Source organism: Aulostomus chinensis, chromosome 12, assembly GCF_037954235.1.
Source record: "Aulostomus chinensis isolate RoL2024-O1b breed Wild chromosome 12, RoL_Achi_v1.0, whole genome shotgun sequence".
Taxonomy (NCBI): domain Eukaryota; kingdom Metazoa; phylum Chordata; class Actinopteri; order Syngnathiformes; family Aulostomidae; genus Aulostomus; species Aulostomus chinensis.
Window position 1 is genome coordinate 29,242,679 of NC_141331.1, and position 12,927 is coordinate 29,255,605.

Sequence of the window (12,927 nt, forward strand, 5' to 3'; positions counted from 1 at the left end):
CAGTAAATTCCCATCCCCCAGAACCTGTGCAAATTTTATCTCCTAGCCAGCCTTTCAGTGCCCCTGTCAATCCGAACGGATTCTTCTTGCTCACACCACTTGCTTCAACAAACCTCACCACGACATTCAAGCACTCATCCTCCCTACCTCCTCTCCCCTCATCCTCACTTTGCATATCCTCCGCTGACTCACTCTCACTTTCTGTCTTCTTCCTCTTGTGCTTTCCCTGTCCCTGTCCTACCCAGCTATCGCTCCTCAGCTCCCTTCCACCTGTGCTCCCGTCAGCCCTCTTCTGAACCAGGCTCTCCACAGACCCACCCCCTCCTTTCCCCTTGCTCCTTTCCTACCCCCATTTATACTCCTTTGCTTAGTCATGTCCCTATATCTCCTACACTCTTCTGGCCTTAACAACAAACAAAAGAAAGTAAGAGAAAGGAAACGGGGGAGCCGGTCGGAACCTGACGGCTGTCGGTCGGCGCCCCAAAACTACTTACCCTAACAAACTCCCTCACTAGCTAATACCTATCACTAATAGCCTACCGCTAACACCTATCTCTAAAACCTACCACTAACAACCTACCACAAACAACACTAATACTGCCCTACCCCCGCGGAAGCGGGTTCTGCAATAGTACAGAAGTGGACGGCAACTCTCTCAGCCTGTTTCGCACCCCAGTGAGCTCCCCCCCTGCGCACACGGACGCTCCATCAAACTTCATCCAAGAAACCGATGTTCTTCTTGAAAGGACCTCAAAAATCTTGACATCAACTGCTGGAGATTGCAAATGACTGCAGCCTTGAAGTGTGTTGAGACAACAACTCTGCCAATGGTCTGGGTTAAAGTGACGGCAGGAAACCCTGAGATCGCCACAACAGCACTGAAAACCCATTGCCATTTCCAACATCCTATTTGTGTGAGGCCGGGTTTTTCAAGCACTTTATATTTGTTTTTGTGGTGTATCTTATTTTGAAGGCATGTTTAAATGGTACCATAGCAATCAGAGTGTTAGGGGGCAGAAAGGATGTTGACTCTAGTTATGTTGTTGGTGTGATGTTACAAGGATGCTGCTAATAGAGCTGCGTATGAGTACTTTTATCATTATATTTAGAAAAAACACAGATTTTTTGCCAGTAGTATCATTTTATTTTGTTGTATTTATCCACCACACCTTAAAGGCCGGTCCGTGAAAATATTGTCTGACATTAAATCAGTCCATGGCACAAAAAAGGTTGGGAACATCTGATTTAAACTGTCTCCAGTAATTACTGCCCACCAGACTTGTTCCCTCCAATCACACACAGATTTGATAAGATAACTCATCATCTGACTTGTTTCCCAACCAAGTGGTTGGGACCTCATTAATAGTCTCATCTTTATTGGTCACCTGAGCTCATTTGTTCATTATCTCACCTTCCATGACTCCGGGATTATTCAAGTTATTCAAGTTATTCAAGTTTTTATTTGTCACATGCCTAAATGTATAGGTACAGTGGCAGTGAAATGAAAGTGACTTCTGTGCAAGAGAAACCGAATATAAATATAACATAAGTATGTAAGAAAAATATAATAAAGTTAAAAAATACTATGTGGTAAAGAGAAAATAAAAATAGAATTAGATAAATATACACTCCAATAAAAAGACTCCTATGTACAAGTAAACAGGTAACAGAGGCTATGTACAACATATGTAAACAGGTAAGGTGACCAGTGTTCAGAGGGTGTTGTGCAGTCAGTTAAGGGGGTGTGGAATGAAGAGTTCAGGATCCAAGTGGCTTGGGGGAGGAAGCTCCTTTTCAGCCTCTTCGTCCTGGCTCTGATGGAGCGAAGCCTCTTTCCTGAGGGCAGCCACTCTAGCAGTCTATGGTTGGGATGGTGAGTGTCTTTGATAATCCGTCTTGCTCTGGACCTGCACCGCTGGGTGTAGATGTCCTGGAGGCCGGGCAGTGCAGTGCGGGTGATGCGTTCAGCACAACAGATGACTCGGTGTAGATCCTTACTGTCCTGAGAGCTGCAGCTGCCGTACCAGGCAGTGATGCTCACAGAAAGTACAGACCCCACTGTGGCGGTGTAGAAGGTACACAGCAGCTTACTGGAGACCTTGCATTTCCTGAGCCTCCTGAGATAGAATAAATGCTGCCTCGCCTTCTTCACCAGGTTGGAGGTGTGTGTAGTCCAAGACAGGTCCTTGGAGATGAGTAGTTCCCTTTGCCAATGTCCATGCCGATTATAAGAATCATCTAGCTCCCATGACATCACCACGCCACTCTCACCCTTACACAAAGTTGCAGTGTATTCGTCAGGGAATGATTCGTAATAGCAGCCATGTAAAGATTCAAGGATTCAAGGGTCTTTATTGTTGTACCACTCACATTTCCATGTTGGTGGTACGAAAATTGAACTCTAGTCCCTGGATAGCAAGAGATAGCATAACAGAGAATAGAGAACAGAAAGGTATTTAAGACAGAAAAGATATTTACAGAAGGAGATTTTATATATACATATATATATATATATATCTATATATATGTATATATAGATATATATATGAATTTAAATATATAAATAAAGGCAAGAATGTATATGTACAAGTTCAAGTTGAGGGATGTTGCACGTAGAGGACGAGGGATGAGATATTGCACTGTGGATGGGAGAGGGAGGGAGACTACAGGGCACGGCCAGAGTTCAGTCCTGCAGGGAAGAAACTGTTCCTGAGCCTGGTGGTCCTGCTCTGGATGCTCCTCAACCTCCTGCCAGAGGGGAAAGGATGAAACAGACTGTGGGTGGGATGGGTGGAGTCCTTCATGATGCGGAGGGCCCTCCCCTTGCATCGTGAGGTGTAGAGGTCCGAGATGGAGGGAAAACTGCTCCCCACAGTTCTCTGTGCAGCGTTGACCACCCTCTGCAGAGCCTTCTGTTCTGCAGCCATGTAGCTGCTGTGCCACACGGTGATGCAGGTGCAAAGGACACTCTCCACCACACAGCAGTAGAAGTTCCTCAGGACGGAGCTCCCCAGTCCAGCTCTCCGCAGCTTCCTGAGGAAGCAGAGACGCTGGTGGGCCTTCCTGACCAGATGGGAAGTGTTGGCACTCCAGGTGAGGTCACTGGATATGTGCATCCCCAAGTACCTGGAGCTGGAGACCACTTCCACTGCTGTGCCACCAATGTGCAGGGGAGGTGGAGGGTGCTTGTCCCTCCAAAAGTCCACCACCATCTCCTTAGTCTTCTGGACGTTGATGCAGAGGTTGTTTGCTCTACACCACTGCACCTGGTGTTCCACCTCCTCTCTGTATTCAGACTCATCATTGTTGGTGATGCGTCCTACTACTGCTGTGTCATCTGCAAACTTGACTATGTGGCAGCTGGAGTGTCTCGCCGTACAGTCGTACGTCAGCAGAGTGAACAGGAGGGGGCTCAACACACGAGCCGGTGCTGAGGGTGATGGAAGAGGCGACAGTGTCATGGGTCCTGATGGTCTGAGGTCTGTTGGTCAGGAAGTCCAGGACACAGTTCCCCAATGTGGGACTCAATCCAAGGGAGGAGAGCTTCTGCACTCGGGTCTGTGGGATGATGGTGTTGAAGGCAGAGGAAAAGTCCAGGAAGAGCAGGCGGACGTAGGAGTTCCTGCTCTCCAGATGGGTGAGGCCTGTGTGGACCACTGATGAAATGGTGTCATCAGTGGAGCGGTTTTGCCTGTAGGCGGACTGGTGGGGGTCTACAGTGACGTCGATGGAGGTCTTGATGTGGGCCTTGACCAGCCTCTCAAAGCACTTCATGACTACAGGGGTGAGTGCTGTGGGTCAGTAGTCATGTAGGCCTGTCACTGTGGAGCACTTGGGGACAGGAACAATAGTGTCAGTCTTTAGGCAGGTGGGGACAGATGACAGCACCAGTGAGGTGTTGAAGATGTCCGCCAGCACCTCGGCCAGCTGTTGTGCACACTCCTTCAGTACTCGCCCCAGGATGTTGTTAGGGCCTGCATCTTTGTGAGGGTTGATTCCCTGGAGGGTCTTCCTCACAACTGCTGTGGTCACACTGAGGGGCGTGTTGTCAGGTGGTGGTGGTGGTAACACCTGATTGCAGTGTGTTGTTTGGCTAATGAGCTCTTTTGTCTAATTAAACAGCAAGAAAGGTGAATAATAATCAACAGATGTTGTCCTTTTGGAAGTCCTCTGACCTCTCACTTCTCAGCTGTGTTTGTTCTCATCTACATCAGTTTTAAAGCTCAATGTGTAGACCAGGGTTGTCAAACTCATCCAGTTCAGCGCCGTGTGGCTGCAGGTTTTCATCCCAACTGAGGAAAAGCAACACCTGATTCTACTTAAATCAATCAAGCTGTGTCCTCACAGCTCATTGGTTGGATCAGGTTTTGCTTTTGATTGGAGGTTTGAAGAAGACGTACACACATAGACACACTCACAACTACACACGCACACACACACACACACACACACACACACACACACACACACACACACGCTATACCAGCCTGATTTAGGAGGTAGAGTAGTGAGGAACAGGAGTGCAGTAACAACAGTTGCTGATGGTGAAGGCCTTACTTACATGTTTGTTTGTTGTTATTTTTGTTTTGTTTTGTTTTTGTTTTGTTTTTAAACTTGACCTTTTTTAGAACTGTATTGGTCTCCAGTACCCTTACCATTAAATTAATATGAAGTTGGGGGTAGGACAAGATAAGCTCTGCTGCTTCCTACTCCATTTTGGACTCACATTGTTATTAATGAGCTACAATGAAATGGTTATTTATTTTGTAGGTAACTGAAATTTTGCTAATTTCTTTAATTCTTTTGTTTTTCCTCTGTCTTTTATCTTTAAAATGCTTATTTTTTTACAAAAAACATTTGAAATAAAGATGATCAAAATCAAAAATTAGATGTCAGTTGTGATCTTGCTTCCCTGTACATGTAAAGTATTTTAAACATTATTCCATGTTGTTCTTATGATATTCGTATCTTGTAATCCCACTGTATGTAAAAATATACTGTGGTATATCAGACAACAAGCAAAAAATGTGTTTGACCAGTAGGAGCTAATGTTCTGAGAACCTCTGGAGAGCAGTCTTTTGGTTCAGAGTACAGTGGCTTCGATACAGCCACGATCTTGAGTTCTAGCTTTCTGCTTCACTGTGTTGTCAGTTGAAGTGATTAGAAAATATCTCAGATTAGCTTAGCACGTCAACAGCAAAATAAATGACCATGAAAGTACAGCAACACCCCCCCCAAACAGTTCCACTAAAAACAGAGGGTTGTAATCCTCATGAAGGAGGATTTGCTGAAGGAATACTGCTGCAGATGAATTTCTAGCTGAACTGATTCAGTAGGTTTAGTAAAGCCACATTCCCAATAAAGTTCTTGTACTTGGATAGTATTCTGTAGTCGCAGGGGTCGAGTGAAATGTGTCCCATCATGACATGTTAACAGCTAACCAATGCTGCTGCCTTCAAATGCACCAGGGCTGCGTCCGAATTGCCAAGTAGCAACCTACGTCCTGCTACCACCTACCGCTACAGCCTACTGCCACAGCCTACTGCTACAGCCTACTGCCACAGCCTACTGCCACAGCCTACACAGGGCGGCACCATTCAGACACACTGGAAGATTGGTGGTGAAGCACCACCAATGCTGGCAGAGCACAGATACTGCAAACAGGTAGACAGCACCAATGAAAGCCCCACCTGCTGGCTTGACTGTCGTACTGCACTCCACTCTGAATGCACCTTTCACTCATTCTCTATTGTTGTGCCAACTCAACCAGATGAAGAGATTAATTCAGAGATGTGACAAGTAGTCCAGCTAAAGAAAGGCTTTCAGCCTTTGAGGCCTAACACCCCTTTTCAAAGCCTGCATTTGAGTGGTCACATGTTCTTGAAACAAAGGGTCATAAAAGGATCGTAAAATGGGGATCACTCTGGCCTTTGACCCCCCCTTAAGAACTCATGCTCGCTTGACCGGAAGTTTGCCTGATGCACTGCTATTGGCTGAGAGCCAGTACCATCCCATGGGAAGTGACATCATCTGTCTCACACATACAACTTCAGCGCAGAGAATCTTCAACCTCTTCGGTGGGGTTCAGCCTCTTCAGAAGGTTCAGCCTCTTCAGTGGTCTTCGACCTCTTCGGTACTCTTCAAGCCCTTTGAACGAACTGGCAGTTCGAACTGGCAGTGCAGCGACGGCAGAGACGCCGCAAAGGTCACCTCTCTCCTGTCCACTCGTCCAGAGAAGCCACCGTTGAGCCACGCAATCCACCTGAACTGGTCCCTGGTGAAAGAAAGCTCATCCCAGCTTCTTCACCCTTCCCACCAGTAACTCCAGCAGACCCTGCAGGCTGCCCCGCCGCCACTCTGCTGCCCTCCGAGTCGAGCCGAACCGCGCTCTGGATCACGGAGATCGAATCCCTTACCGCTCCACCAGGTCAAGTAAGGATTCCTTTAACTGGGCATTTTCTGGGCAGAGAAATAGCTTAGTGTGTTGTATGATGTCTATGAATGCTCTGTTTATGTGACGGAAGTCCTGTAGTTAGCAGAAATTACATAGAATTATACGTTATTTATTGATGTTAGTTATTAATAACCGTGACATCTCAAGAAGGTGTTACCGGTTATTAATACTGCACAAGTGTGTTAACACACATTTTTGGGTTTTCCTTTGTCCTCTCTCTCTCTCTCTCTCTCTCTCTCTCTCTCTTCCACTAAACGCTCAGCTTAGTTATTAACATTCAACAAGTTCTACCTCCACAGTGCTAACTAGCAGCTAGCCAGCCTCAGCTAAATAGCCTAGCTGCTAGCCCCGCTGCGACGCTAACTGGTTGCTAGGCAACTACACTCCCCCTCCCCTCCTCACTCTCTCTTCCACACACACACACACACACACACACACACACACACACACACACACACACACACACACACTTTATCACTTGTATCTTTCGTTTAGATAACCGTTATACCAACGTGTTGCTGATTGATGGATGCACTGTGTCAATAAACCCATTTTATTATCAGAGAGAAGTCGTAGTGTCTTTGTGTACCAACTTGTGGTCACGTGTCTCAGCAACAGCAGTGCTGTGATCTCCTCCAACATCAGAGCCGTCCCAGGTAGTTGATGGTACAGGATATTGACTGTTAGTGGATCAACTCTGTTAGACACTGGTAACTGTTACAAGTTTGGTCGTAGTTTAGTTTCCCTGAACTCATCAGGGTGGTGCCCCGTATAATTAATATTTAATATTAATTAGTAATTTATTTATTAATCGATATTTATCGATTATCATTATTTTTGACCAGTTCACTCTTCAGCGCACAACACTATCATTAAGCACATTAATGCACCTTTAGTCATCAACAACAATGGTAAATGTTTGTGTTGCATAAGAATGGGAGACTGTTGGTGGCGCAAACTTCCTCAAGTTTTTAGGGGACGAAGAAGAAGTGCATTGTGGGCCATAGGTTGCTCCGTAGGATGCACCTGAACCGACCTACAATGTGGGCGTGTTTAGGCTGGAATTTAGGTTGCAAAGTAGGTCGCTACTCACGCCAGTTGTGGCTTCGGACAGCCTACGACCTGCTCTGAGACCTAGGATCAGACCTACTTGGCAATTTGGACGAAGCCCAGGATTGGGGTTTCTGTAACTGGTCAACTACCAGTCAGACTTGGGATGGGGCTACCATTGGTGACAACCAGCTGCCCAGTCATTGCAGGATGTTTCAGGTCACATAGATTCTCAACATACGAGCTCCTGCCGTCACGAGTGAGGATCCACATGCCATCGTGATTCCTAACAATGCGTCTCTCCCAGAATCGACACACAGAATGTAGACACCTGTTCTCACATACACCTGAGGAGGTGGGGGACAAATACAAGTCAGTTTCAGCAGAGACATATAGAGAGAGAGTTCAGCCAACTCGAGTTTCGAGTGTTCAGAACAATTCTATGATGGGATTGGTTCAGAGGCGGTCACATGTTTTAAGGGCGCCATGCTCGCTACCATTAATCAATATTTACCCAATGCTACACGAAGCAAAGCAAATATCAGAGATTAATTTTCAACTTTAATAAATTAACAACAATAAACTTCCACAAATAATCAAAGAGGCCAAACTGCACCGCTCATGGCTGCCCAGCAGGAACGGGGCGGGAACAAATGCTTCGTTTTCCCCGTGACACCAAACAGAGGAGGTCATGGGAGCTCAAGGTTGGAGAAACGCTGGACACCAACTGGTTTCTCCCACTTATGGGAGGTTCATGTCAGTTTCTCTCTTTGACTTTGTGAAGAATTGACATTGGAGGAATAAAACAATGTCATCATTTATTCATAGCACGCTCTCAAAAACTCCTAACACCACTTTAGAAATGAACGATGAAGGTTACCAAGCCTTAAACTGGCCTTAAGATGACCTTAAGCTGGCCTTAAGCTAGTGAGCTAGTTATCCAGACTACATGCTTGTAGAATTATTATTTCACTGGATGTCAGAGCTTGTTGTTTGAATGACTGATCTCCACTGGTAATAATTTGGCTATAGAAAGATCTTCATGTGTGTGTATCACACTGGCTGAGCGAATCATTGCAATTCTCCCCTGCAAAACAATCGCAGCCTGCACTGTCTTGAACTTGTCATTTTGAACACGTTATCATTTGATAAAACTGCATGGTTTCCAAGGGAGGACTGGTCTACGAGGATGGTTTTTCATCTGAATCACATTTTGTCTTGGAAGGGTTTATGTGAGTTAATAATACTGGGTTAGTTTGAACTACATCTCAGTCATTATAATTGTTTAAAGTAATTTCAACCTTTTTCAGCGATGGATGAACTCGGGAGACTAAGGAGAGGTTCAACAGCTTCATGGTTACTTGAGCGGTTGGACTACAACTCATTTTACAGGCTCATTTAAGATGTTTAAGCTAAATACAGGCTGGGTTATTGAAGCGAGGCCTTTTACATCATGACAGAGAGTAACAGTAACGTTTAGAGACTTATCAATGGAGAAGATAAGAGGTTGATATCAACATAGCATATCTGCCCATATAGTTACGTTGTAGAATCATCAGGCGTTGGTGGCCAACATGGCGCCCGTGATTTGAGTGGGCCAACTCTCTCTGTACACGGCTCTGAGGGTCAGCATTCCACATTACACTAGCAATTAGCCTTTGACCTCCCAACACCCAACTTGGGTCACCTGACTGTCACCACATGTTCTGTGTTCTCACTGCAGCGACACCTGAAATAAACATCACACACCTGTTGCACAATTCAACAGCACCTGGAGGACAACCAGGTCAGCGTGACTCTGAGACCAAGTCTCTGTTGGTGTCATTTGCAGCTTACCGTAGAGGATGGTCACCATGGAAACTGGCATGACCAAGATACCAAGGAGCATGTCAGCAACTGCAAGCGACATCAAGAAGTAGTTTGTGGCATTCTGGAGCTTCTTCTCCAGGGAGACGGCCAGAATGACCAGAATGTTGCCCATCACAGTGACGCCGATGACCACCAGAATCAACAATGCCGCCCAGTTCTTCTCCATGTGCGTCCCTTGGGAAGCACACAGAGGTCCATCAAACCGCCCCCCCCACTCACTGTCGCCTCCTGCAGTGTTGTGAGGGGACCAGTTTCCCCCCTGGGAGTCGACACTGTTACCATGACAACCTGTGATGTCCACATTGGTTGTTGGAAGGGTGCTTTCCTCAAACCCACTTGGCAGCTGAGTGTTGGGCTCCAAAAGCTGAACAGTAACAGCTTCCAGAGACTTGGAAATCCACTCAGACACATTTCCTCCTCGGAGGTTCATGGTGACTCTTTGATCACTAACCTGGTTGCTGTGGAACTGGCTCAGAACAGACGTCCAGTCATCGTTCACGTTGATCATGTGACTGCTCAAGTCTAATTGGTTATTTATTTTATGATCGTCATGTACTCCACAGGGGAAGACTTTGTCCGCACAAAGAATGGAACATTTCTGCAGCAGCCAGGCTGGGAAATGGATGGAAGAGGAAGGGTCCCGCTCGGTGCTGACCTGGGGCCACAGGGAAGGACCCAGCCATGGTCACTTCAACCTTATCTTCTCCTGACTGGAGAATCCATTTGAAGCCTGAGCAGCAGAGGACGGACGTGTCATCCTCCTACTGACTCTTTTCTTTAACAGATTCAATCATGTCCTAGTGAAACTGGTTTCCATGAGTCCTAGTTTCTTCTGATGGAGTGTGACATCAGTGGATATGTCTCCTGGATGTTCATTCTTAAAGACAGCTTTAGTCAGGCAGCTTTGACTCACTCCACTGATGTCTGAAGCACAGAGAGAGAGAGAGAGAGAGACAGAGATGGACAGATGAGGCATGAGATGTGATGGACGTGTGTCCCTCATTCACCAGACGTCCCAGCTGATAGCACTGTCCCCTCCAGATATACTCCTCTAAAATCCACTTGCTGGAAAATGTCTCAATACTTTCCCAAGGCTGCACACGCAGACTTCAGTATTCCTTCATGTGTACTGGATATTCCTTGGTTCTGATGTCACTTCCTCCAGAGAGGAGCTGGAAAACTCCAGCCGACGGTCGAGAGACAATTTACTGCGTTCAGCAGCTGAGGTTTCTCCCCTCGTCCTCGCTCGCCTCGCCACCACGCTCTCTTTTGCTCGAAGCACGTCTCTCTCTCTCTCCCTCTCGCTCTCTCTCTTCACCTCTCTCAGATCCAAGAGCATCCAACCCCCTGCCCCACACAAACACCTCCCAATGGGCTATGATACAGAGAGGAAGAGAGAGAGAGAAGGGGTGGGAGGGCTCAGACTGAGAAAAACAGAAACAGAGAGGTGACAATGAGGGACGGGGGCTGTGCTATGAACAAGAGAGAGAGGGAGAGAGAGGGAGGGAGCAAGTGAGAGAGTGAGCAAGAGAGAGAGAGAGAGAGAGAATAAAGAACCTAATGAAAACAAACCCTAAATTCATCCTAAATTATAACCTAAAACAAAATGATCCCAACCTTAAAAACTGCTTTGATATCAGACGTTATCACAAGGAATACTCTCCCACTCTGGTGGTGCATCCGATTGGAACTGTGATGGAACATAGAACAAAACACAGATTTATGTTCAGAGTGAAATGTTCCCTTGGCCCATTTTAATGTTCCCCAAACCAAAGTGCTACAAGCAGATGTTGGAGAAGATTTCTGTTCTTCTTGAGGATACAAGAAACCTCACCTGGTAGTCAGCATGTGTCCTAAATGATCCAATTATTGGTGGTCAGCATTCACAGCGCATGTGAACACACCTGATTATATATATATATATATATATATATATATATATATATATATATATATATGTATGTGTGTGTGTGTGTGTGTGTGTGTGTGTGTGTGTGTGTGTGTGTGTGTGTGTGTGTGTTGGGATAGGCTCCACCCCCACAACAGGATAAAAGGATGAATGGAATCATGGAGGACAGACAGAATTGTTCATAACTGTAAACCTGTTTTATATTCCAGCTCCTCAAAGTCGCCTCCCTCTGCTTCGCTGCAGCGCTGCAAACCCTCGTCCTTCTCTCAGGGAGCTTCATTATGTCATCACCTGAAATGGTTCCCCCTCTCAGGTTCACCTTGTCAGGGTTCAGTGGAGGAGTTTCCTGCCGTCTTCCTGGTTGGGAGCATCAGTTGAGCTGAGCAGAAGTCAGGCTGCTCCCCAGCTGACAGCTCTGTTTGACCACTGCTAGAATTCATGTCATGGCAGGAGCCATCAGCTCAGTAGAGAGGAGCCACGTCCATCAGTGCTCTAAGACCTGAAGGTCACTCAGTCCAGGAAACTGGAAAAACTTTGAATGCGTCCCCGAGTGCAGTCGCAAAAACCATCAAGCGCCACGATGAAACCGGCTCACATGAGGACGGCCCAGGAGAGGAAGACCAAGAGTCTCCTCTGCTGCTGAGGAGGAGTTCATCCCAGTCCCCAGCCTCAGGAACCACCAGTTAAGTGTTGTATATTACAGAAGGTGTGGGTAATATATCACTCTATTGATAGAGAGGAAGTTAGCAGACGACAGGACTTTAATGAGTTAATTGTTAAATTCCAGGTTAAAATAAGTATTTGGTCTCCTACAAACAAGCCAGGTTTCTGAACTTTCTTCCTCAGAGCCGTCTTCATACTCAGCCAACAAGCAAGATTTCTGGACTTCCTCTTTAAGAGGCTCCTCTGTCCTCCACTCGTTACCTGTATTAATGGCACCTGTTAGAACTCGTTATCAGTATAAAAGACACCGGTCCTCAACCTCCAATAGTCCCACTCCGAACTCCACTATGGCCAAGACCAAAGAGCTGGCAAAGGACACAGAAACCAACTTGTAGACCTGCACCAGCCTGGGAAGCCTGAATCTGCAGTAGGTCAGCAGCTGGGTGTGAAGAAACCAACTGTGGGAGCAATTATTGGAACATGGAGGCCATACAAGACCACTGATGACCTCCCTCCATCTGGGGCTCCACACAAGATCTCACTCCGCGGGGCCAAAATGATCACAAGAATGGGGAGCAGAAATCCCAGAACCACACGGAGGACCTAGTGAAGGACCTGCAGAGAGCTGGGACCAAAGAAACCAAGGCTACCCTCGGTAACACACGACACCACCAGGGACTCAAACCCTGCAGGGCCAGACGTGTCCCCCTGCTGAAGCCAGTACAGGTCCAGGTCCATCTGAAGTTTGCTAGAGAGCATCTGGAGGATCCAGAAGAGGACTGGTAGAAGGTCATGTGGTCAGATGAAACCTAAATGGAACTTTTTGGTAAAACTCACCTTGTCGTGTTTGGAGGAGAGAGAATGAGTTGCATCCAGAGAACACCACCCCTACTGTGGAGCATGGGGGGGGGGGGGCATCAGGCTTTGGGGCTGTTGTTCTGCAAAGGGACCAGGACGACTGATCTGTGTAAAGGAAAGAATG

At 46.7% G+C, this 12,927-nt stretch overlaps 1 protein-coding gene across 2 annotated transcripts in view; it reads right to left on the reverse strand.

The window, feature by feature from the left end:
* htr2aa (5-hydroxytryptamine (serotonin) receptor 2A, genome duplicate a) overlaps nucleotides 1–10,711 on the reverse strand; it is a 43,222-nt gene extending 32,511 nt beyond the window's left edge. For both annotated transcript variants that reach the window (XM_086221069.1, XM_086221068.1), the window contains exon 1: nucleotides 9,341–10,711. In XM_086221069.1, the coding sequence (XP_086077195.1) occupies nucleotides 9,341–9,881 (541 nt within the window). In that variant the 5' untranslated portion in view covers nucleotides 9,882–10,711. The remainder of the gene's footprint in view (nucleotides 1–9,340) is intronic.
* Nucleotides 10,712–12,927: the final 2,216 nt, after the last annotated feature.